The sequence below is a fragment of the Perna viridis genome, chromosome 10 (genome assembly GCF_037379345.1).
Source record: "Perna viridis isolate PV_CMFRI_1.1 ecotype Kerala chromosome 10, ASM3737934v1, whole genome shotgun sequence".
NCBI classification, from domain to species: domain Eukaryota; kingdom Metazoa; phylum Mollusca; class Bivalvia; order Mytilida; family Mytilidae; genus Perna; species Perna viridis.
The window spans coordinates 8,443,866-8,471,625 of NC_142454.1; the positions used below are offsets into that span (position 1 = coordinate 8,443,866).

The 27,760-nt window shown below is 32.2% G+C and overlaps 2 protein-coding genes across 5 annotated transcripts in view; one reads left to right on the forward strand and one right to left on the reverse strand.

Annotated features, from left to right (window-relative positions):
• LOC148604396 (uncharacterized) overlaps positions 1 to 19,944 on the reverse strand; it is a 42,905-nt gene extending 22,961 nt beyond the window's left edge. For 2 of the 3 annotated variants that reach the window (XM_088551081.1, XM_088551080.1), the window contains exons 1-5: positions 19,623 to 19,944; positions 14,106 to 14,626; positions 5,793 to 7,192; positions 4,346 to 4,461; positions 57 to 145 (exon numbers count right to left, since the gene is read on the reverse strand). In XM_088551081.1, coding sequence (XP_088407207.1) covers positions 57 to 145; positions 4,346 to 4,461; positions 5,793 to 7,192; positions 14,106 to 14,626; positions 19,623 to 19,785 — 2,289 coding nt within the window. In that variant the 5' untranslated portion in view covers positions 19,786 to 19,944. Of the gene's footprint in view, positions 1 to 56; positions 146 to 4,345; positions 4,462 to 5,792; positions 7,193 to 8,995; positions 9,536 to 14,105; positions 14,627 to 19,622 lie in introns of those variants that run through there. The other variant, XM_088551082.1, reaches the window with a different exon arrangement.
• A 5,409-nt stretch (positions 19,945 to 25,353) lies between these two features.
• LOC148604397 (sister chromatid cohesion protein PDS5 homolog A-like) overlaps positions 25,354 to 27,760 on the forward strand; it is a 30,844-nt gene continuing 28,437 nt past the window's right edge. For both annotated transcript variants that reach the window (XM_088549846.1, XM_088549847.1), the window contains exon 1: positions 25,354 to 25,453. The gene's annotated coding sequence lies outside the window, so the exon portion shown is untranslated. The remainder of the gene's footprint in view (positions 25,454 to 27,760) is intronic.

The window sequence follows — 27,760 nt, forward strand, 5'->3', positions numbered from 1 at the left end:
ATATATGTATAATGTTTTACAATTATTCAAGAAAATCAAACATACTGATTACTTACAATACCAATATATGGACACATCTCCCAGACTTGTGTATTGGTGTTATCTATTATAACTGGTGTTATTCCATTCTCTACTGCTACCATAGCTGAAATGGAGTAATCAACAAATCAATAACAATTTGTAAATAAAAATTGTGGTCTTTTATATTCACATTTTAGAGTTTTGAAGGTTAACAAGAGGCTCCCAGGAGCCTGAATCGCTCACCTTGTTGAATTTTGCCTTTCAAAGGGAATCAATTTATCAAGAAAATGTCCAAAAATTTTGAAGCAAGAAGACTTTGGTAGAACTTATAAGAATCATATCAGCAATTGAAAGTTTTTTTCTATCTATCATAGTTTTCAAGAAATACCCTGAAACTGTAAAAAAAAAAAACCCATCATTTTTCATCTATCAAGGGCAATTACTCTTACATGGAGTCTGACAACATTGATCCCTGAAAACTTTTGTAGGCCTTATAGTAAGGATCATTACAGCTAATAAAAGAATTTGACTAAATCTAACAGTTTTGGAGATATATGTGACCCAATGTTCTATTTTTAGTAATGGCTGCCAGGTACGTAGCTGCCATTAGGCAAAAAAGATTTTGCCTGCACTTAATTTTGCCAATTTTTTTTTTTTTTTTTTTTGAGATAAAATACATAAAAAACGCTATCTCCGTGGAGCTTTGGGAGTTGGGGGGCTTTGTCCCCCTGGATCCCCTACTGTAATTTTGCATACACTTCAATTTGGCCTCAGCTACGAGCCTGGCGGCCAATTTGTTTTAATTAGGACAAATCTTGTTCTATCAAAATTGTAGAATTAGTAAGAAACATCTATTTAGAACAGTTCAAGAAAGCTAATTTAGTTTCATTTACAAGGAAGTTCTTTACATATACCATGTGACATGTACTTAGATATTCTGGGTATATGTTTGGTATTGTAGTTGTAATAGTTAAATGTTTCATTCAGAATTTTTTTAGTGAGGTTACCTAATTCTTGTGGTGTGTATAATACGCATTTATGTATTGCGCAGTGCAATTTTGAAGGTATAAATGTGTGAAAAAAAGTTTGCAGTAAAATTTTGTAAGACAAAAGATCGATATTTTGCACTATATTGGTCAATTTATTTACCTTGATGCAGCATTTCCTATGAAAAGGTGAAGGAAAGAAACTTATCTGCAGACTAAAACATCATGTAAAGATAAGTAGCAACATAATTTGGATAATTTTAATTTCGATAAGAAATGGCTTTTAAAACAAAATCAAAAGTTGGGAAAATCGGACATTTCCGGTTTTGAATGTCATTCAAATTTTGCAATTTTTCATTTAAAAACATACTTTTAAGAAAGAAAATTGTAAGAAACAATCAAAATAAGTATCAGAATGATCATTTTCAGCTGCGCAAGCATTTGATAAGGAGGGCTTGACAAAAAAGGAATTAGTTACTTTTTGGTTTTTATTTGTTTCATATTAATTTCTAACCATGTTTTATAAGAAGGAAATATTGTACAACTTTTGTTTGAAACATGTTATTAAGTCATTTGAACATGATTTGAAGAAAATATGACTAAAAATTAAATACTTAAAACTTCCGGTTTGTTTGTTTTTATCACGCAATGACTTTTCTTATACTAATCTTTTATTTTGTGGCTAATTCTTATGTATTGATGCATAATATGCACCCCCATGTTCTGCAAATAATTTCTATGCAAAAATGTATGCATAACACACATCAAACTACAGTTACAAAAAACAATTTTAAATGTTAAAATCAAAACTTGTAAAATCATTTCATTTTCTCTCACTGTTAGATACAGAATTATGGCCTAGTTTGTAGCCAGTGCAATGTTGAAGCCTTTTTTATTACCCCCAAAATAATTTAAAATTATAATAAAAATGGGTTGGTCAAATATTGTGATGGTATATAGTAGTCTGATAGGATAACCCATCACTCCGGACCTAACCATCATCTATTGGTGTCAGTGATATATAAATGTTCTTAATAATTTAGACATGGTGGGGTAGGTGTTTTAAGAGTCTAACAATGGCAAATAAATGTTATATCCATTTTAGTGGAGTACAGAATTATATTGTGATATTTAGAATTTTATTTTATCATGTAGATTGTCATGTTTTCTTTCTTACTAATGGAAGTAATTGTTCTATGAAGATAATTTAAATAAAAAATGTAGGGAAGAGAAGATAATTTCACAGGAAGTTAATGTTTGTGCATTCCCTTGATTCTAATAGCTAAAATTAGATATGAGTTTTTCCAGTTCAGTATTTTTTTAAGTGTATCTTGATTCTCATTTGTTGACAAATACAGGTATATTGGAAAGTTTGGAAGGGGTATACAGGTTTTACCCTGTCTGTCTGTTCGTCTGTCTGTCTGAAATGTTTTCTTAACAGCTTGCAGTATTGTTATAACACTTTGTGGAATGTAATATAACCACATTGAGATGTGCATACTATCAGAAAATTATGTTTGGACAAAAATTGTAGAAATGATGGCTGTTGAACTTAGATATTTTTAAGCAAAATTCAACTCCTCCTCGACAACTTGCAGGATTGATAAGTCAGCTTTATGGGGTATTAATTACCATATTGGGAAGTACATACTATCAGAAATTTATGTTTGGGCAAAAATTGAAGCAGTGATGACTATTTGAACTTGGCATTTTTCAGAAAACTTGATCTGATGCATTGTCCTTAACTCCTCCCTAACAACTTGCAGGAATGTAATGAAACTAGATGGAGTGTTTGATTACCATATTGGGATGTGCATATTGTAAAAAAATTATGGTTCCAATTGGTCAAGTAGTGTCAGAGGAGAAGAATCTGAAAGAAATGACATTAAAAATACCAAAAAAACATAAAAAAAGGGCAATAACTCCAACATGGCCTAATGGATAAAAACGAAAATTGGACCACAAATAGGTCTCATCATGCTGAACACTTTTAACCAGTCAGAATTTGGCTAAACCTAACTGATTTGGAGATAAATGCAAAAAACTACTGTCTCACCCCTATGTTCTATTTTTAGCATTTCAGTGCTATAGCATTATAAATGTAAGTAGTGGCCAATGTCTTATTGAGATTTACCATACAGTAGTCCCTCTCTGAAACGACCCCCCCATCTTATGCAGCCACATTTTCAATTGCATTAACGACTTATAGTGCAAATTGACCCCTAATAAACGGCCACCCCTCTGTCATGACCAGTGGCCACAACTGATTGAAAAACAAAGATCTAGCCTCTTGTATCCGACCATGTTTATCATTGGTATATAGCTGTAGGTGTCAGTGAAGATCAAGTTAAATGTTTTTCCTCAATATATTATAAGTTATTTAATTTAGTGTTATTTACTTTAAAGCCCTTAGATCAGGTTACGAAGGTTGTCAAGTGTGGGCACTGAAGTGTGAAATTAGTCTGATAGATAGGTCATTTATTAAGTAATTAATAACAAAAACATGACCAGCTATTTCAAATTACAAACAAGAGTTGATACCTTTTCATCTGTTTGCAATTAGCCATTTACGTCACACCTTTAATTGTTTTAGTTAGCGCACCTGCGAATGTGTAACGATATACCGTAAGTGGGCACAAATTTGTATATTAAAAGACCACTTACTTGTGAATGCTCAATTAGATATGTTTTTCCAGTAAAGAATCTTTTATAGTTTGTTCATATGTTATGACGGTTTTAAAGTTGTGTATTCGAATTAGCATAAATGTTATAAAACATAGTCATATTCAATCATAAAACTGATAACGATAATTATCTTCATCAATCGATCGCCAGTTAAATTACAAATGAACATAATCAGATAATTTCACTATGTAAAGCTCAGGTTGAGAAAACAATGGGTGTTAAAGTTATAAAGTATACAAAACAAATGTCTGAAGTGACGAGTTGCTGACAAAAAACTGACTTTTAGTCCAAAAAATATGGTAAATAAACAAAAAATTACTCAATTAGTGTATTGCCACTTTGCTTAAAAAATACATTTAATATACATAACAAATATGAAATGAAACTCTATATAATTTGTGTAGTAATACATAACAATGTACATGTAACAGAAGCAAACAAACATATACAATAAAATGCTGACATTGGCCTGACCTCTCAAGAGTTTTGGATTGCAGTATAGGTGGCCACATAAGAGGCACTACTGTACATTTGGGAAACACCAAATTTATTATCCCTTGATACCAACTACTACTCTTAGCCTTAGGTACCTCTGGTTAATAAATTTATTGTTTCCTTCATGACTAGTGCCTTTTATCAAGTCAATGAATTACCTTTGGCTCTGCAGTAGTCATGGGCTTCAGATATCTTGCCTAGATCATAGCGGTATACATTGCCTTTCATGAAGTAGTTATCAGCTGAACATATCTCACCTTTACCACAAAGTTCTCTATTAAAACACAAATTTCAAGTAAATGTCCATAAGTATCTAGTTGGTAGTGAAAATCATTGTAGAATAAACAAAATGGATTTTTTTTTACCACAACTGAAGAAATATTTTTCACCATTAACCAATGACATTAAGATCAAGATTACTTGAGAACTAAGACAGCAAAACTGTATAGTTTTAATGCACATATTAAATTGACAAAATATTTTTACTGTTAATGTTCTTTTTTGTAAACATAAACAAAATGAAAACAAAGTGATGCCCCAGCAGTACACATGAAGCATACATTTTACAAAAAAAAAATAACAAAAAATTTAATTAATAAAATTTGGTAGGACTGCCTAAAAAAACTTATTGTGGCTTGGAGATACAGATGGTGTCCTGCATAAACTGTTCCTAAAAATGCACTATTAGAATTGACTCATAATATCAGTATGGACCAACATGAGAAAGTACAGTAATTTGAACAGTGACTAAATTCAAAAATCTCAACAGTAAATATTGAGAAAAATTAAAACCCTGATGAACATGTGTGTCTCTAATGCCTTTACAAACATCAAACAATGTGGCATTAAACTATAAGGGGAGCTATAAATAAATACATTAGATACAGAGAACCAAATATCCAAGTTTATACCCCAAATTGACCAACTAAGCCAAAAATACAGAAAATATTGACAAAAATCATAACTGATAATATACAATCTTCAATCTGTATATAATCACTCAGCGAAGTAAAAACTTTCTGGCAAATAAACCTTAGGAGTTGTATGGAACATAAATGCTTGCTTCATCAGCATATGCAATGGTTGTTTTTAAACAATCTACAAAGTGAGCTTACATCAATAGCAATAAGAATTCAAGAATTTTTGAGTTATTGGCCTAAATTGGATCATCCATTTTGATAGGACTTAAGTCCCATTAATAAAAAAAGTAACAATGGACAAATAAAAATCAAAGTGGAGCTTCTATCAACAGAATTAAACATTTCACCAAAGTTTTAAGGTAATGGTAGGGTGTCTTCCTTTATTTTATTCCAACATTTTAGATGTTACCTATTCGTTGAATGCCAACAAAATTTTACAGGTAAATAGTCGGTAGATCAAAGGATGCTGGCATTCGAGGAATAAATCAAAGGTAGAAGTGTTCTTTAATTTAAATTTCAGAGTGCCTACAGGGGAATACCAAAATATGCCCTGCTGTAAGAATTCAATATAACAGAAAAACCTATACTGAATCTGGACAGAGGTAAAACAATACGGCCCCAACTTCTTAACTGGGCATAAAAAAGTGAAGTTAATAATTTAAATTAAAATCAAAATTTAACTTACCTTGCTAGGGTTGATTTTCCACTGCCAGGTAAGCCTCGGATAATAATAAAAATTCTTTCACCAGAATTTATCATATCTTTTACTTTTTGGATAGGCCCTTCAGAAAACTGAGACCTCTCTGGAGATGGGGACATCTCTTTTCTTACAGTAAGTGGTATCATTGGCGCTGAATTAGCTGTAATTGTTGCATACTGCTGTGGTTCTGATGAAAGTTGTGGGGAAGAAGGAAAAGAGGCAGACATGCTAGCAATAACAGGCTGTGTCGGTGATGATGCTTTGTAGAAGTTATTTGGTGCTGAAGCTGGCACTATTGGTGATGTTTGGAATACCACAGGAGATGGTGAAGACACTCTGACAAATCCAGGAGGGGCCATTAAGGGTGGACCAGGAGATCCATGTGGTACCAAGTTGGGAGGAGGTGGTATAACTGGTCCATACTGACCGATGATAGCCACAGATCCAGGTGGTGGTGGTGGTGGGACATTTCGAACACCTACAGGACTGACAGGCATCACAGGAATCTGAGAGGTGTATGGTGGAGGGCCTGGATACATCGGACGTAATGGAGGGTGCTGCCCTGGAACCATCTGTGGAAATGGTTGCTGAACCATAGTATAAGGAGGTCGAGGTCTAGAGTGGTTTGGTAATGAAGCTTTAGGGGTAAGAAACTTAGGTGACTTTGACCCTGACCCTACAGGCTCTAACGGAATTGACCTTGGAACAAATTCTTTGGCATTAGGAGACAAGGCATTAAGTCTCTCCAGCTCCTTGGCAGCTGACTCCAGCATAGTAGGTTCACGTTTTTCCTCTTTAGATATCCCTAACATGTTTTTCAGTTCAGCAGTCATGGTTTCTGCTGAACCACTTTGAGAGAGGAATGATCCATCACTAGAAGTACTATCATCATGGTCTAGGTCAAATGTATCCATATTAAAGTTTAAATCAAGGTCTTCTTCAGGATCCTTCTGTAAATTTTTTAACTGTCCTTTGTCATTTTTCTCAGCTAACCCAAGTCTTTCTAACAAGGATGTACTTGGATTACCAATCCCAGTCCTAGGAAAATTATCTACTCCTTCATCCTGTCGTTGCTTAGGCATTTTCAAATCATCCTTTTTCAACTTTTCATACATACTTCCTGAAGACTTGACCTTCTCCACGGATAAATGTTCATCAGTGTACATCCCAGGAAATGTATTTGTAGAGGCAGGTTTCTCCACCTTCTCCTTTCTTAAGCTTGTTTTGTTCCACAAACTCTGAGACAAATCGGGCCAATGCTTTTCAGTGTAAGCTTCACAAGCATCCATGTGGAGATCCGATTCCTTGATGTTTGAGTCAGAGAATGGATTGTACATCTTACTAGGAGACAATGGGGAAACCTCAGTGACAGTAGTACTGGACAACTGAAAAAAAAACATAACTTAATAAAAAAAAAATAGTAGTAATAAATGTATTTTATATGTCTTAATCAACTAGCCAGGGGCGTAGCTGCCTATACGCAAATACATAGTTGCATACTTTCGGAAAAAGTAACAAAAATAAAAACACACATTTTAAAGATGAAATAAAGGTATTATGCAATGACTCACTGGGGGCCTTGAGCTACCCCCCCACCCAAGACCCCTTGCCGTAATTTTGCGTACAAATAAAACAGACCTAGCTACGCCCCTGCTAGCCTTTCAAGTGAGTCTAATAAAACTAATTCAGGTTAGTGGAAATTCTGTGGCAACTTGCTTTATGCTTATAAAGGAAAGTTGTTGAAATTTGTGCATTTGTCTAGTAACTGAAAAAGTGTTTGGTATGAACTATTAATACTCTTTGTGTGTGCGTGTGTGTGTGGTTGTGTATGGAATTCTTTCACACAGTGTGCTTCATTTCCTTTCATTGAATTAATATAAGGTATTACTACAAATATAGGAACTATTGTGTACTTTCATTATTTTGATTTTGTCATGGTAATCAACAATGACTTGTATTTTTTTTGTGATATTGAGAAAAAATCAAAATCAGTAATGTTATAAGATTTAAAATAAGTCACATTCTTTGCAACAGGAGATTTGTCCCATTAGTTTCTAAATTTACAGTAATTGAACCTAATTTTTTTTATTTTGGAAAATTAATTATTAAAATAATTCAAACTAACCTTATACTAAGGAGTTTAGGATGAAATGAAAGTTAATAATTAAACAAATTTATTATATAGATAGCAGTGTTTTATCTAATGTTCCCAGAGTAATAAATTTCGATAATTCACACTGTGAAATAAATTCGGTAATTTCACTCTTGGACTTTTTCCCGGCAAAATTTCACAACTTTTATATCAATCAGCCAATCATAAAATTTAAAATCCATGTTGAAAATATCGTTAAAAATATGAAGAAAATCTATATAATAAATAGGATAATCAATTGGTTTTCGTGAATAACCAAAATATGATCACTCGTGTCAAGAATGCTTGAGGATTTAACTCTTCCGCACACTGGTTAAATCTTGTCATTCTACGGCACTCGTGATTATCAATTGGTTATTCACTCTTTCCAATTAATTATCTTATTATTATTTACTCCCTTAGCCACGGGTACTGTAAACTGTGAAATTTTCATGGGCAGTTTTAATTTTTGCTTTTTTTGCGCCAAGATCTGTAACGTGAAAATTAAACTGTCATGAATATTTTCTTCGAAAAAGATTTAATACAGTACAATTTGAAGAACAAGTGTGAATTTAAAACTGTGCAAAAGCAGATTTGTTGCAGAAACTGAAAAAAAGACAGCGTGAAAATTTCCCGGTTAACGGTACACGAGTTATTCCCTTAGCCATTGGTAACCCTCTTAAAGGGTTAGTGATCATACATATTTCTCCTTAATCAGAATCGAAAATAATTCTAGATTTAAGTAGAATTTACATTTAATCAAAACGTATCGTTTGCTTTTGAATTACTATGCATGACACTTACCAGGTATTTCTGTACTATTTGTAATTGCAACAGTTTTTCAAAATATAATATCTCTAAGACATTTATCACTAGGTAAAAATATGACAAACTATCTGTTTTATTTCCTGCCATAAATGTCATGCACTATTATTAATAATACAATATATTTAAGTGCTGATTGAGCAGGTACATGTAGTGACTTCATGTATATCTAAATGTCAAAAGGAAGAAACATTTTTTGTCTTGACATTTAAGCTTTTAACAATAATGGTACCATAGTAACATGGGTAATGATGATTCAGCATTAAAAACATTTCCCACTTCATTACATTTCCGCAGCTACCAGAACCAGTACTGGAAACATAAGAGACAGGGCTACTTTAATTAAAATGGCTCTGAGTTTTCCCCTAATTTGCTGTTAACATGTGGTTTGTTCTCCAAAGGACTTTAATAGCATTTTGTTCATATACAAGTACTCAAAAGAAAAGGAGTAAATGCTATGAATTCATCACAAACCTATTAGGTATCAATTAATTCATAATTAGAAATTAGGTGCTTTAACATGAAATTTGGAAATACAATCTGTGGTTCAAAAAAATTGGATGGTAACACTGAAAAAGGATAGGAATTTCAATAAAAAAAAGTAAAAAATGTACCAAAGTCAGAATAAAAATCTTTTCACTACAGCCGTTTATCGGTTTGACAGTTGGTTTACAAACACTATATAACAACTGCTTGTATTTAGCTACATAAGGTCTATCATTCTAACTACTATCCATATAATCCATTTTTCAACCCAAAAAGTCACATTTTCACCTTCTGTTTGATGTAAATCACACAGTTTCACCTTCTGTTTGATGTAAATCACACAGTTTCACCTTCTGTTAGATGTAAATCACACATTGTAAAACACGTTTAATACACTGTAATGGTTGAAAAAGGTGCTTCTATGAAAATACCTGACCAAAAGAATATATTTTAGAGCATAAAAGACAAAAAGGCATTTTCTACAATTTTTGTTGTTAATCTTAATTTTTATACATTATATCATTCTCATTCTTCACAAGTTTGTATGTTGAAAAAATAAGACAATTTTTAATAATAGATTTCAATGAAATTGAACATTTAAACAGTTGATATTAGCCTAAAGTTTATGTCAGAAACCTGGGAGAAAATGGCCAAGGCCTTTCCCTCACTGGAAAGATCAGACTAGTAATTCCAATATTTTCATCAACCTTTATCAATGCACCAAAATCTCAAGTCTACTTGTTCAGTTTATTTTTTAACACAAGTAATCCATTCATGACTTGTATAATTAGCAACATGTACTCACTATAATATGAAGTATATCCTTAATAAAAGGCCAACATGCCAAAAAGTCAAAAATTGTATTTTACTTTTAAGAAAAATTACAATAACACTACTGAAAGTATTTGGCACTACTTGCTTCAACGAACAATGTTTGAATGTCACAAATTCATTACATCAGAAATCTCATGCAAATTTTGACCCTTCTTACATGATGAACCTGATTCTAGATAAGTATACCTAGTGATAAGAGAGGAAATATTCTGTGAAACTGAAAACTTGATAGATAACATGGTCTAAGGAATATGAAAGTATTCAAGTATTCTATACCCAAATTATATACATTTTACAAGTCGTAGTACATGTATACTAATTTCCCATTTATACAATAGAGTATCCATTGCAGTCTTCATGATAAACCAGTAGTCTTAAGCCTAAGGCTGATGAAAATGTTGGTGGGCATGTTAAAATTCCACTTTACACAGACCAGTAATATCTACATAGAAAAGTTCTCCAAAATATATTTTTTAATTTATATTTTTTACAACAGCAGAAAAGAAATACCATTTCAAATGATCTATGTATTTATTATCAAAAATAATGCTGCTTTAATGTAAAAAAAATTACAAAATGAAACTTCCACCACCAGTGGAAAAAATAAATCTAGATGTAAAATTAATGGCAAAATTACAAATTTCAATGCATGCATACATGCATGTATATTTAAGATTTTATTTGTGAATGCAAAAATTGAATTATTTCAATAGAGATGATATAAATTCAGAAGCATTAAAGGTTTGTAACCGGTTGATATCCATGTGCTATGTTGTATTACAGAGTGCATTATCAGTATACTGTGGCAGTATTATTGTTTGTGGGGTACCAATTTTCATGGTTTTCATGGTTTGGTAAACCATGAAATTTGGTTCCCAACAAAAAGGAAGTTTTCCATTCATTTGTATGATAGATTTATCAAATCTACAAATTAAAGAATCAACAAAGTGATCATTTTTCCCTAAACCATGAAAATTGGTATCCGTGAATTAAAGTACTTTCACAGTAATCTTACTAGACCCTCCTTCCTTTCTGTCTCACTATGTCCAAGTCAAGCATATATTGATTTAGGCTTGAGAAAATTCAATGGAAATTTCCTTATACAGGATAGTTGTTGAAACTTATGTTTCATGCTAATAGCGCAAGTGAAAAAGTTTTTTGGCACAGACTGAAAACGAAATACAAGGAGTTAATTTCCACACAAAAAAAAATAAGTTTACATTGATCTTGACCTTTGATACATGTAAATGTACATATTCTTTTAGGCATTTTTATGGTTTGGTTTTGGAAACTTACATTGTAGTATATCCTCAGTCAAAGAATAAATACCTGTGTTTCTGCTAAAATGCTGTAAAAATCAGGTTGGTAGAAAGGCAAATCTTTTATTTTTTCATAAGCTTTTGACTGATTGGAGATACATTCATCCTTTCATAGTGCTTGTTAAAAAATGGCCAAAAAAACTTAAGGGTAGACACAAAATGTGCATTGGTAGAAACACAGGTAATATGTTCTGCCAAAACCACTAAAAATGAGATCATAGTATCTATTTTGTTTCTTTTTATTTAAGAGTGACCCTTTGCAAGTTTATAAAAATTTCAATTGCAATTCTGAAAAAAAAATATATATCCTAATATGAGTACACTCAGGGTGAATTGATGCAAATTAGACAGAAAATGAAATGCCTTTAATCTAATTACCTAAAAAGTTTTATTATTAGATGAACAATTTCAAATGTAAATATTTTGCATAGAATTTATTTTTTTCCAATATATGTATTGCATCAGAAGTTTAATATACCTTACCTACATAAATGTGCATGAAGTCCAAAATAAACCTAACAGGTAAAAAAAGGAGAACATATTAAAACAAAGTATGATGTATTACACAGGTGCCATCTGTTACATCGTGGTTAATCTCTCATTTCAATAATCAGCAGGAAAGTGCTCCTTTAATGTATGCTAAATTGCAACTTTGAAATTCTCAATTTCTACTGAAATTTTCTGCCCTGAAAATATACTTTATGCTGTACAGAACTATCTTTGACAAGTGTTACAGGTGTTTAAGGAAAACATGTTTCATAAGTTAGGGAAATCTCATGTTTTTTTTTCGCAATATAAAAGTTATCCAGCTTATTGCCTTTCTGTTGTACACTTCCATTATATTTGGAAGGATGTAAGGGAAGAAGTTTGTAATGATCACAGAAAAGGTAAATGATCTCCAAAGGCCAGAAAAATAATCTGAAATAACCAACTACTGGGCCCTGTAATAAAAGTTTTGGAAGGCATGAACCATCCCCTTTATAACCACACAACAAGTTTATTATAGATCTTCCTCCGGTAATTGGAAGGTTATTTATTAGATCTCGATTCTCCAGAGAGAGAGAGCCCTAAAGCCCTACATGTATGTTTAGAAGACCACCAACAGGTAAGAACTGGTATGATATTGTTACTTTTTTAACCAAATGATAATATGGTGTACCAAAAACAAGTTATTTTTACCTCTGGACCAATACTTGGAGCAGTACCAGTAGTAAATTCAGAGTCCAGTATTTTTTAGCACAAGGGCAAAGCTCTACTAGAACATGCATGTGCAAGTCCGCAGGGTGCAGAATGATGAAAACAAAAATTCCTCACCCAAAAGTGTCTGGAAGCGATAAGTTGCAGAGAGAATGTAAAATAACAATACCAGTAAGTGTCCCCAAAAATTATTTTAAAAACTAAAATGATTTCTTGACTGTCTAAACCCTAACTTAAATAGCAAAAGCGGATAGGAAGTATGTACAATGTTTACATTGTGATCATGTCACATTTCAATCTATGTCACCCTTTTACTTACGTCCCAAACTATGTTCCGAAGATGAACAATACTAAAATGCCAGCATTTGAGGTAAATGGACAATTGCATTTGCTGTTCAAAATGCACGTTTCACATGTTTTAATAATAATACATATGTTTTTCAAATAAATATGAATAAATAATTGTACTTATATTTTTCAAATAAATATGAATAGTATTTGTCATTTACACTGAAACCTAATACTCGGTCTTTCCAAAGGTTTGTTGGACCGTCGGATATCACCGGTAAAAATGTGACAGGACTGGTAAAAAAAATCTGGAATGCCAGACCGGAAGTGCAGAAAATTTCCGATATTAGTAATTCTTGATTCAGGTAAAAATGGACGGTAAAACTTTGTTCAATCCTGAAAATAGTATGTCATCACAGGACCAAATGTCCTGAAAAAAAACCCAAAAAACTGAACCTTTGGAAAGACTGTATACTTATCAAAAAGATATGGTGTACTCAATTATAAACCATGCCTACTCCATACTACTACTTACATGTATTTTTTGCAATGATCAAACTTAGTTATACCAGGCAAACAGAGCAGAAATTGGTAGCATCAATAGTACATATAGAGAGAAAAAAGAATTGTAGCAATAAAAAAAAAAATATCAAAATGTCGTAGATCTGCCATTCGTATTTATACTTCAATATGTTTGAAAATGTATGGTCTGGTCGCTGACCATGGTCATAGGCCTGCCTATTTGCTTTTTTATTCACTTACGATTCTGTTGAAGGAGGCTTAGCTTGAGGTTAGCCTTTTCAATTTGGTTCCAGGTTTAGATTACAATATTTACTCCAAATTATTATGGAAGGGATGGGAGCTTTAAAAAAAAAAACATGAACTCTAATTTTAACCAAAAGTGGTCTTTTTGAGCTACATATTAAGATTATGCACAAAGAACATACTTTATACTTTTATTTTAGTTCATCTGGTACTTTATAAGATTACAAAATCAGATTATGCTCAATAAACATACATTGTACTTTTATTTTAATTCATTTAGTACCTTCTATTAAACACACCGTATGTACTAACATGGCTTCAGAAGAAAAAAAAATTGAAATATGCCTACACTGAAGTGATCTAACTAACATAACTTAGTTTATACAGGGTAATGGGGGGGGGGGGGGCAATACAATAATTCTAAAATTTATCATTGACTCAGAAAGTACTCACATTTAAAGCACCTGATAATATTGACTGTGTCAACAAGTTGTTGTCAACTTCAACATCATCATCAACAGACAAAGGGTCAACAGAAGGTTCCACCGAGTTTTGATCATTTTTCACACTCTCTTTGTGGGTGCCATAAGCTGAAGCCATGGCATTTCGGATTGTCTGTTGAGAACTGCTCAATGGTGAAGTTGTTGCCGATGGACTGGCTATCCTCCTTTCAAGTCCTACAGTAGACATCATACTATTTGATGCAATGGCATGATCTGAAATGTCTGGAGGTCTGACTAACTGTGGGATGTCTGCTGTTTTGTTTGATCTTGATGGAAGTTTGAGTTCCTTATTTGGGTTGAATGACTGATGACTAGGTTGGGACTGTATTGAAGATGGATAGGCCAGTCTTTCGCTATTACTCATGTCCTTGCATAGTATTTCTTGAGCCATTCTATACAGTTTGTTTTTCTTCTTGTCTCCTGTATTTCCTTCCCCACAAAATGTAAGTAAGGTGTCTATTGCCTTCTCAACTACAATAAATGAATTTATTAATCAGAATTGAGACATCTGAATTACAAGAAAACTAAATGAAAAGACCACATGCATGGAAAACCTGTAAAGCCATGTCATTGTTAGATCGAGATAAAATTAAGTAGATCTACCAGGGTTTTCAATACTTAAAACTTGTGACCAGGATTAGAAATTTGAGTATGGGTCACTTATAATGATCTTCAGAATTTCAATGGGCCATTCTTCAACATTCTTTGAAAAAAAAGTTAATTTTAATGTGACATTGTCAGCTTGAATGGGATAAATGATGCACGCATGCCCCTCTAATCCAAAGCACTGCTTAGAACACCTTTCCAATCTTATCACAAAACAACTTCTTCCTAAAATTTGAATTGTTTAAATCAAGTGACATCATAATTTAGCATCACAATGTTTACATGGTCAGACTGGCCATTAAGCTCATTTGATTTTCATCAGTTCCAACATTATCCAAGCAATTCAAAGAATATTTCACCCCTTTTGCAGAATTTGCAAAACAAAAATTTTGCCCTATCTGTCATGAGACTGACTGGATAGATTATTCAGTCAGTCTGACAAATATTTAACCAGTCCCACTCATTTTGGTTACTTTACTGTTAGCGAATTGAAGTTGTTTATAGAAGCCAAGTTACATTTCATTTTTGATGTATTGACTTAATTATGGAGATTTTTCTCAATCTGTTTTCAGAATGTTTATAAATACAGTTTGATTTAGTTCCCTTTAAGCATCTGATTTCACTTTAGTTAAGTAACTTTACATATCAATATGATTATCGATAATTTTACTTCATCATAAATCATTCTTCTGCAGCATATTTTACAACAGAATTTTATTGTTTGGGCAATGTGACCCAGAAAAATATTTCATATATAAAGAACATTTCATTTTCATGAAACACTTGTCGTAGATCAGCCATTCGTATTTATACTTCAATATGTTTGAAAATGTATGGTCTGGTCGCTGACCATGGTCATAGGCCTGCCTATTTGCTTTTTTATTCACTTACGATTCTGTTGAAGGAGGCTTAGCTTGAGGTTAGCCGGGAACTACACTATAATAGTATTGCCGAAAATCTTGATCCCAATGTAAAACCAGAAATGGAAATACGCAAACCAGTTGACATCTAATAACCAAACAAAAAATTTAATCCACAAAGCACCAGGATAGACATTTTTCACAGGCAGTCTTGGGACCGCCACTCATGATAGGAACATCAGACCTACCAGTTTTGTGACGGTCATGACCAACAGAACTGATAAATTTTTATGAAATCAGCTTTCGGCAATTGGATAATGGATAAAACAAGCAGAACCTACAGAAATGAAACTTATCATTATTAATAGTTCAAAATTGAAAGAAACAATCACAAAAGATAAGGTACTTCTTGTGTTCCTTGATTATCTATTTAAAATGATAACAACAATTAATTTATTTACTCACTGAGTGAACCCTGCAGATTTACAATTGTTTTACAAGAAAATTGTTAATTAGCAGGTATTCTTGGCCATTCAGATAACTGTAAATGGGCACTAAGGGGGCACTCAATAGGGGCAGAGGGGCACAGGCGTGATAGGGGCAGAGTGCAGCACCCTCCATTTTGCTCTAGCTAGGACACTGTTTATTTTTGTATGAAGACATGGTTTGCGGATTCAGAAATCCTTCCAAGACTTGTGATACTCATGCTCTGTTGATTCAGTTCAATCCTTCTAAGACTTGCAATGACAAAACTGTTCCAGTACCATAATTCAAAAAAACTGGGGATCAGAAATTCCTAAATATATGCATATTTACATATTGTATCCTGGACACAGAGTGTCATGAAATTCTGTTTATTAGTGTCAGACTATTTGCGATGTGAAAAAGAAGACAGATGGACGGACTGACGGACACATACAAATGTTAATACCTCCAATAACAAATCCCTAACTTTGTTGCCGGGAATATATTTCTGACAAAAACTACAAAGTCTAACTATCACCCAGTTCCGTAATATTTCATGAAATTAAAATCCTATGACCTTGCACACTATCACTGTGTGAAGAAACATCCTGCAAAAAATATTTTAGATGAGATAACCATACAAGCCATATAGCCCTATTTCAGACGAAAATGACTAAGTCTAATTTTCACCAATTTCCAAAATATTTCATGAAAATTAAGATCCTGTGACCTTACAAACCATCATTATGTGTAGAAACATCCTGCAAAAAATATTTTAGATGTCATTCAAAAACTGTACAAGGAGATAGACGGACAAGCCATGATCTATATACTTCTGTAAAAAAATGACTAAGTGTAACTATCACCAATTTCCGTAATATTTCACGAAAATCAAAATCCTTTGGCTCTGCACACCTTCATCATGTGTGGGAACATCCTGTAAAATATTTTAGATGTAGTTCAAAAACTGTACGAGGAGATAGCCGGACAAGCCACGATCAAGTATAATCTGGACGGACAGGCAGACAGGGGTTAATATGCCCCCTGACGATTGTCGCGGGGGTATAAAAATGCTGTTTTCTGCATTACCACCCTTTGTAGAAACACAAAAAAATATATCAAGCACAATGTAGATATAGAAGTGCCTTAACATGTGCCAGTGCTACACTGGACAAACATAAACAATTTCAAATAGGTTTTTCCCTATTGTTGTCTCATGAGATTCTATTTTTAGCACAATTTTCAACTGTGCTTTTGTGATCCAGACTGAATTGATGATAAATTTATGTCATTACTTTTTAGTTATATAAATTTAGTATTGGTCCCTCAGGAATTCATGGATAGCATAAATGATATTTTCAAGAATAGTGCCGACATGCAACTACAAAATGTAGTGACATGGTAGTGACAAAATTACCCACATTTGGTCTAGACTCAAGTTTGACGTACAAAAATAAATGATAAGTAACTATTTATATAATTTTGATACGAAGTTAATGAGAAGAAAAGGAATTTTCCCAGCTGCAATTGTCATCAGCATTTGAACTTTCACGTTTGAGTTGTCATGAGATCGACATTTACTCCATGAGCGTGTAATTGGCGAATTAGGTAATTGTTAACACAAAATTTTGACACCTGTTGATAGTTGTAATTAGGCTGGGTAATAAAACTGCCACTTTCACCACTTGAACCAATGTTGAGCTTACAGCTCTTAATGTTTTTGTACTTTCTAAGATTTAAAGTGACAAAATGAGACTAGAATATTTTCGTCATTCTGAAAAGTCTTTTGTCATTGGCAAAAAAAGCGAGCGCTAGAAAAATCACTGCTTTTTCACTGAATCCTAGATTATGCCCTGTGAGCTGTTAGTGATTTCATTAAAAACCTATTTTACCGCCATATTAGAGTCTACAATCCTTGTACATGTTATTGTTGCTTTAAGTTGTTTATTTCAAATTCACAGGAAATTACTTGTTTTTCATAAGCGACTGTAAAAATAGGACATTAATGGAACATTTAAGGAATGACTGGCTTGTTTTTTTTTTTAGTTTAGAAATAATCTCAATCACATGGTGCACAATAAATGACCTACAGGTTATTTTCAAGTGTGCACATCAGGCATTGAGATTATTTCAGATAGACTGAAAAAATTAACAGCCATTCCTTATACATGTAATTTAATTTTTAAATCAAAATTCAATGAGTAAATCATTGAAAAGGTTGATGATGCCACAGTCATACATACATGTATCCAAAATATGGTCTATGAGATAATGGATATTTTTTTTTATCCAGTCAGAAAGTGTGTTACTTCTGAAATTAAATTATTGAGTAATACACTGCGATATAATGGTGAAAAATGGAGATGGTAAAATACTAAAAATGGAATGACTCAAAAACTACCTCTTTGATTTTGTGGAAAGGTGAACTTAACCTGTATTTAATGGTACTTAAAAACTGTGCAAGTTAATCTGTTCTAAGTTTATCAACTGGGAACTGATTGGAGATGGACATGCAACTTCTTGGAAGGTATTGGATAATACCTCACCACTTTGTGTGGCTGTGTGTAAAAATATGATAATCATTTAATATTCATCAACAATGTGTTAGTCTGTACAAAGGTGGTTACAATCATATTTCCATATTAGGAATTACAAATTAAAATTTTGTTTACAAAAGCTAAATGAAAACTTAGTTTCTGTGTTGATGTTTTTTTTTAACAGGTAAAAATCATATAAAATAACAAGAATGACAACTCTGTCTCAATAATAGAACAGATTAAACCAATAAGATGGAACTGATATAAAGTACTATATATGTTTCACTTTCATTTTACTAGACATAGTTTCATTAAAAACATGATGGGCACAGACAAGTTTTCCTCATTAAAGTTTAAAATCAAAGATTACAAGTGATATGACTTAATTAATTACATCTTAAATATTTATATCTGACGATAGAATTTAAATAATTTGTTTTGGGGGGAGGGGTGTTTACATTGAAGCACTTCTAACTTTCACACTTACAAGACTTTAACTTTATTTTAGAAAACAATGAATAAAACACAAACAAATATTTTAGTACACACAAAAGATTAGATTCTTATGTTCATACCTTTAAATTAAGAAAATGATCATTGCTGCTATATTTCCGGGTCAATATTAACAAGCAAACATGCATTAATAGTGTATGTCAGTAATGTATATGACCTAGCACTTAATGTGAGCATATATTTTTGAATGTCATGTATTTTTCATTAGGCCAATGCTTATTTAAAATGTCAACATGTTACCTAAATGGAATGATTGCATCATTAAGAATCTGAATTGCTACAAGGATCTGGTCTTTCAATTTAAACTTCAATTCATAAGTGACGCATATACTAAAGTTGTAATTTTTTCAGACTTTACTATAGTTTTACTGATTAAAGGAATAATTAAGCATTCAACTTCGATCTGTCAACATACTAAGTTTAGGGAAGTATAAGGGAACAATCAGATGTACTGAATGCATCTGCATTATGTTATTTAAAACCTGCCTTTCCAGTCCATTTCAGTAAGAATCATGTGAACGACCTCTGGATCAACTTTTCCATGAAACATTTCCTGGAGTACCCCAAATATTTTGTCGCTATCATTTTGAGCGCGAGTGCTACTCAACTGGGATTTCGTGGGACTTTTCTGTCGGTTATGTTGTGCCATTGTTTAGATCTGTCCTCAGTGCATTAAAACGGATCCTTGGTTTTCATTCTTGACGATACCAAGTTATGCGACATGTGCATTATCTTTCCTTTTTTAAGAAAATAATCTTGTTGTTTACATCGACAAAAACGTGTTCATCGATTTGCGCATGACAACAATAATAACACAAGAAATGCTATTCCGAATTATCGTTTCCGGAAAAACGGCATCTGTATAGTAAGGAGTAATATGTAAGACAATTTAACACTCATTTAAACATGAACACTTAAGTAAAAACGCAATGCAGTAAGCAGTACTTAAACAAAACTTTTTCAAGTTATAACCTCGCACTGATACATTGTAACAAGTCTTAATCTAAACTATTAATATCGAACCATAGTCGTATAATACGCATATTGTATACATCAGTTTAAGCCAAAAGTATGCGTATGCTACATTTACTCCATTCCAACCCCAAGACTGAAATAATTAAAATTTGTCATTTCTCTAAAGTCATTGGGTAGATATGTCCAAAGCAATACTCAGAGATCGAGTGTACATGAGTACAATATAAAGTTTCTGCACTACTGTAATGCATATTTAAAAAGGTCCTTACCAAAGTAGTTTTGTTTGTACACTTGGTATATTAGAATGTCTAGAATTATATTCAGTCTATCATAATAACTCATGTAAGATAATTTGTGCAATATTTTAGGACATTCCTTTGTCATACAATATAATGCGCAGTATATTTGCATACGCCTTTTAAAGATGGCGCCTTTGCTATCTATGTATTGTGCATTCTATTTAAGTACCAGTCCATATAAAATTCAGACAATGCCTGATGTAGATGTGATTCATGGTGTAGGAAAACCCACCGAACAAATAATGCTTTTTAGTCGACATATCCTATACCTTTGAGGAGCAATAGTCTATAATAATAATAAATGCTGTTTATTTCTGTTTATACTACGACTAGTTTTCATCTATATACTTCTATAATAGATGAAAACTAGGCATAGCATAAACAGTAATAAATAGCAAACGGACATGCCAGCGAACATGCATAATAACTCAAATATGGAAACAAAATGATTTAATGATATTTTTGAGGGAAATTAAAATAAAATTCTGGTCCCAAGTGCCTGTGATCGAAGAGGGTAACAATATGATCATATTACAAGTACATGTCATTTCATAAACATTATTTGCAATCACTCTTTTTGATGCAGATGTATACTATCGCGAGGAAAGATTTTATTATTTGAAAAAGGTTCAAATGCCCTGTTCCCGCCATTTTTTTTATTGCCAACCAAACAAATATATCTTCAACGAAGTAAACCTGCAGCATTCTTTGTCAAGTTAAAGCGATTTTATATTTTATTGAAAGTCTTTTGTAATAACTAGTGTGTGCTTCTAGCTGATATTTAAGTAAATTCATTATTTTTTCGGTTCTACTTGAAAGTTAAAAGATGATTCAACGCTGTTATAATATCTCTGAAAATGCACCCATTCCCTCCAACAATGATCAAATTATTACCCAATAAGTTCAATAAGACAACAAAAACTAGTTAAAAACGAAAATGCTTGAGATGATCTGCCTGTTAAAAATCTTCAGTCTATATAAACGAACTACGATAAATAATGTAAATACAGTCAAGATTCAAATACTGCAGTGCAATGAAAATCATATTAAAAATGTTATTACAATAATTTCCTCAGTCAGTTAATATCTTATGATCTCATGCTACACGTATGATTCATGGAACAAAGAACAGATATGGTGAAACGCAACAAATGTGCTAGCGTATAATCTATATCTGAATAGTAGGTACTTTCCGAAATCACCATATAAGGTCTTCAAAACGCAAGAATAAACACACCCTTGGGTTAGCCCTGAAAGACCCTAACAACAACAGTAATAAAATCCACTTTAGACGACAATTCTTCGGATAGAATTAAAACGTAATAAAACGATACAAAGACACATTAATGACCACTATCTTCTGACTGTGGATAGGCGCATGAAATCTGCGGTGGGTTTAAACCAGTTTCATCAAATGAATTCCATTAGGCCTTAACATTCTCCCTTTAATGTACGGTCAAAAATAAACTGAAACAACAAACACCATAAAATTTACTCAATCTTGATATGTAGCACCACAACTTACTTAGTTTTACGTAGGGATGCAGTTAAGGTCGAATCTCTCTGTTTCTGAAAACAAGGTTAAACTAAAGAATAGACAATAATTTGAAAATCGTGTCCTTTATAAATAATTCTATTTAGGACAGTTAATAATTCTATCGGGGTTCATTTGAAAGAATGTGCTTTATTTAAAGATTATATAAAAAAATAACTTGGTGAATGAAAAATTAACAATGGAAATATCAAAATCATATTTTTGTTATAAATTTGAATATGGTTACTGCCATTTTCGAGTATAATATCTAAATCAAGGAAAAGGGTGTACGGGTACTATTATTGCTAGTTTTGATCGACTTCTTTAAGGTAGACATCTTAATGTTGGACAAAATTTTCGAAGTTAGTATTGTATACTGTCAAAATGTCAAGAAACGAATTGAGAGCCAGATTTATCAAAGGTGGTGTTCCACTTACGATTTCAAAAGGGTTGGATGTAGGTCCTGAAAAGAGACATATACTTTCTGTCGAATTTTCAAAAAAAGGGCATGTTGAATGAAATAAAATTTAGTCATATAGAAAACTTATTATTTTCAATGAATTAGTAAAGGAGTAAGTTTAGAAAATAAATAATATGAATTTTTTTTTAGTGCAATTACAAAATGTAATTGTTTAATATGCTCTGTTTCATCTTGTTTCCATGGCTACATTTCACCATACAAGTCTCTACCTCTGTTTAAATAAGAGGCAACGTTTACTCATATAATGCATGATGGTATATTTTCTTTCATTAGGTTAAATAATTTAGTTTTAATCAGTCAGTTTAAGGTTTTATGGTTTGTTTTTTATAGAAAAATAGGGTCAGCCGGTCGAAAAAAAGTGATGGAAGGCCATATGAATTTGAAAATGAAATTTAGCTATTTTTCAGCTGATCAAGTGGTTATGACCATATCTGCATGTTATCAGGGATTTTAATTTTTATAGTATTCATTTATTCATTCATGTCTGTTTCCTCTTAAAGAGATGTAACGACAGTTCCTTAAACAATTAAATACAAACTGAAGATGCAATGTGATCAGAAAATAAAAATGAAAAAATCATTAAAGTGTAATCAGGTTAAGGGAGACCTAGACCACTCGGCCAGTTGGACTTTGTGCAGGCGGTGTTGCCATAGATGTCACAGCAGTACGAGTTCGAGTCCCGCAAATTTGACAGTTCTAACATCTTTGGGAATTTTTCAGACCTTTCTATATATATATATATATATATATATATATATATATATATATACAACGTCTCAGAATGTGACGACTCTATTTGCTACACTGCTCCATCGGATCAAATTGATACAGGGAAGATATATAAACGTATAGAAAGGTCTGAAAAATTCCCAAAGATGTTAGAACTTCGTCGAGCTCGTAAAGCTCGGTAAATAGAAAAAGAGGTAAGTTTTTTTTTATTAATCCCCAATACATGTTTTGTAGTACTAATGTTGATTCATAGTCACAACATGTGTGAACGTATACGTCAGAAAAAAATCGGTTGCAGATTTTACACGAACCTGGTGTGCTGTTCGGGAGTCAGTAAAGAGTTTCGTCACAACGTGATAGTTTTTAAGATCATGGTGTGTCTTCGATAGTTTTCAAAACGGAGCTACTTCTATCCGATTAATATTTGAGTTACATCTCTGGAAGTCGTTGTCTGAGTTGTTATGTCTTTTCCATTCATTTTCTTAATAATTGTTAATTCATTTATTAATGATGGATTTCCATTGATATTTCATTATTATCAGAACATTAATTGTAATAGTAATAACAAAGTTTTAATATAGTTGCCAAAAATGGTTAATGATTTAGAAATATTTGTGGTAGAACATTTTTTAGAAGATGAAATAAAACACGATTTGACTGCCTTTTATGAAGTTTTGGTATCCACTGAATGAAACAATTGATAGGTATAATTTCAATTAGATTGGTCCGTGTACTAGGTAAATATAAGCACATTATCTACTGTATAGAATTTTCAAATGTATATTGTACAAAATAGAGGTTGGTTACTTTTTGCATATAAATGAGATAAATTATAACACGCAATAAAATAACCATGTAAAGTTTCTAAATGAAATTAACATATGAAATAATCTTAAAAATTAACATATAGATCTAGACCTGTAATTAAAGTCTATGTAATTAATAATGAATTCATATCTATATAGGATACAAGATGGTAATATGTACATTATTTGCTGACATTGTGAAATAGTACCAATAACAATGAAATGAATATGTCTTATTTATGTTTATAGAAATATGTATGTCTGTTATGTATTGCAGGGCCGGATCCAGACTCTTTGAAAATGGGGTGCCAGTCGAGGTTCCTCGGAAAAAGGGGGTGCTAGGACATTATTGCCATTTAATGTCAATTTTACACATAGAATGACATTTTTTATGTATATAAAAAAGGGGGCAACCCCCAGCATCCCTCTGGATCCGTCAGTGTAATGAATTACGTTTTTTTGTAGTGGTGTTCTGTTTTAACTGTACTGCAGTACTTGACTGTTTTTTTTTTTTCAAATCAAATCAAATTCTAAATTATTGATGATGTTACGTATGTCATAAACAAACAAACATAAATACATAGAAGATATAAAACACATTGAGTAAACACAATTGGTAATATAAGAATACAAAAGTCATTGCATGAAAGTTTTCAACATTATTAAAAGTTTTAAAATGCCTGTAATGTCCGGTAATTTTTTTCTAATATCATTTGCTTCTTTTATAAATTTGCAAATTGATGTAGTAGTAGTAAGGTTATTTGGATTAAGCAATTCCCTGATGAGTTTTTGATCTGCAGTAACTGTTTCAAAAATGTTTTAAAAAGTCCCTCCTCTAAGTGTATCATATTGAGGACATTTCAAAATAAAATGAATTTCATTTTCTTTCAAAATCTGTTTTACAATATTTGCAGAAGCGTCTGTCAATTTGTCATTTTCAATAAAAAGTTGTTGAATTTGAAATAAAAATCACTTCTTTGAACTACACACAAAGACCATTTTACCGGCACTGTTGGCTTTATTTTCACATCAAGATCCTGATATTGTTTTCGTTAAGACTTGGTATGTGGAATTAGATCATGCAGTGAGTGGTTGGTGGATAATAAATTATCTCTCCGTCTTGGAAAAAACTGAATCAGCGAATGTATAATATTTGGATCAAAAAGAAAATTGAAAAATTGAAAACCATATAAATATTAGCTAAATATAAAGTATGAAATGAAACATACTTTTGTATATCTCATGCATTTTTTAGAACTTAACATTCCGTAATAGAAGACAATAGGTATAAAAATCATTGTTTAAAAAAAAAAACGAAAAAAACTCTTTAATACAATTTTTAAAGACCTTTCTCCACTATGCTGTTTTGTGGGTTTCAGCGGGGACGAAAATGCAACCAATCAGAAATAACGTAACATTGTTGTACGAATACCGATCAATGGTGGCCAAGTTTGGCGCCGTGTCGGAGCATAAAGAAAGACAGCTATAAATTGGTACAAATACCGTCTGTCCAAATATATTTAAACATCGTATAAATATGGTTTCATCTGATCGACGAACCACACCACATAGGCCAAATACAACCCGAGAATTGTATCTGTCAAAATATTCGCGCATGATCAAATGATTCTAAAATGGCGCTGTTTTTATTTTTGTTCTTTCACTCAAAATACATTGCGCTAATCAGTAATGTAATTCGAACTTACAGACGATTAAGTAGAAATATTGTGATAGAACATATTAAGACTGTGATCTGATGTGGATTCCTTACTGTTGCAGTGTTGGCATGGATGCATTTCATAGAACATCTTTTCTATCACTTTTCGTTATCCTTTCAAGTTCACTCTATAGTATAGTCTAGAAAAGATGTATGAAAAAGGTTTGACACCAGTTGGTATGGTTTAAAATGGGTATCCCTTTTCCAAATAATGTTTTGCCAAATTATTAGAACGGAAAGTTCAGTTCTGAAAAATGCATGGGATATATAAATGTCTGTTTCAGTACATAAATTCACACTTGTCATTTTGCTCGAAATGACTCCAGATTTGCCTTAGAATAACTTTTGACGTCAATGAAACAGTGTAATTTTGAATTGTGACGTCATTAATCTCTAAGGAGAATTTAATACAAATACAATGGCAAAATGTATTATTTGTGCCAACAGCATCCACAAGTGTAAATCTATCTATTCATTCTTAGTTGTGAAAATGACTTACATTTAGCTCATACTTGTTATTAGAATGGTTTTCTGTTTCCAACAGGTCAAAAGTGTGAAACCTGAAGTTACAGTCCCTTTCCTGTCTGATTTTTACGTTTTTTTTCTGAAAACATTCAGAAGTTTAAATGTCATTAAAAGACTTTTTGTATAGTTTTGAAAGATTTGATACTGTTTTGACCTAGTGTCAATCCCATTACTAGAATAGATAACATCTTATTCAGAATGAGAAATTAAGTCTCAACAGAATCTTATGTGATTTTAATTTGTCCTTGGGTATTTTCATTATTATTGTGTTCTAGTATACAGATAATAAAAATACTTAAAGTTTTGTGACAGGAATTTTTGGATACACATTTTAACCTTTCGTAAACAGAAAATGGAATGGAAATCAAATTTTCGCGAAAAAAAAATTAAAATCAATGATTCCAGCGTAGCTGTCATGTGATTGTGTAAATATGTACAAACTTTCAGCTTTAAATATCTTGTAATAATGAAGTTAATCTGCAAAATATAATTGGATATAGGGAAAAGTTGTTAAGGGTACAGGTTATACATTATAGACCACACCCACCAACTGTTCTACCATACTTATACCATACTTATTAAAATGGGCTAGTAATAAAAAAAAATACTAGCCCTATTAAATTTTATTTAGCCCAGTCATTGAGGGTAGCCTAGTGACCTGATTTTCAAGCCCCCCCCCCCCTGTCAAAAAAATTTTTTAAATTAAAGTGCAAAATCCTGTGCTTGAGTGATTTTCATACAATACAATGATGGGTTAAAGTGCTCAAGGTAACAGGAAGTGGTATCTTTCTAATTGATTCATCTTTCACCAAAGTGGGCTGATAAGTTTTTAGTCAGTTTTTACTTTGGCCTTATTACTGTGATATGTCATGTATAGCATCAAGTATAAGTCAGTGCATCAATAATTTGTATTTGTACTATATTTAAGTTCATGAGAGATTAAAAGACACATGATAAAATTGACTTTTATATTCATGTTAAATGACTTTCACATTTATTTTAGTGTGACTTTTTTCTTTAATTGTTTACTGATAGTAAAATATTGGAATGTATGTTTCCGACCTGCAAACTAATTACATTGATAGAAGTTCCCAATTTAACATCTGTCTGCTCTGAACTAAGATGGCATGCCCAGACATATAATACAGGCAACCGGCCTAAATAACAAGGTAGGGACAGAAATTCCTTAATGCTAATTTATTTTTGAAGCAAATATTTATGTATTTCTTCCAGCAATTACGCTAAGAATACTTAGATGTGCTATTACTATGAAATAAGTATACAGTCACGACAATCCATAAATTGGCATAAACACGGATCTGCCTGCCTTTTTTGATTTTTATGTACCTTCTTGAAAACTGTGTTCAATAAAAATGTAGAAAAATACTAGTCTGACAGGCTATTGTTCTCACAAATTCAACTAGCCAATCACAATTTCTACAAGCAGATTAGTATTGGTGTCTAATCTTGGTATGATGTCAGAAATACGTTCAGAACTTGAATAAAACTTGTATTTGTTACTTGCAAATTGACAGCAAGTGACTAATCAGTGGTCTCC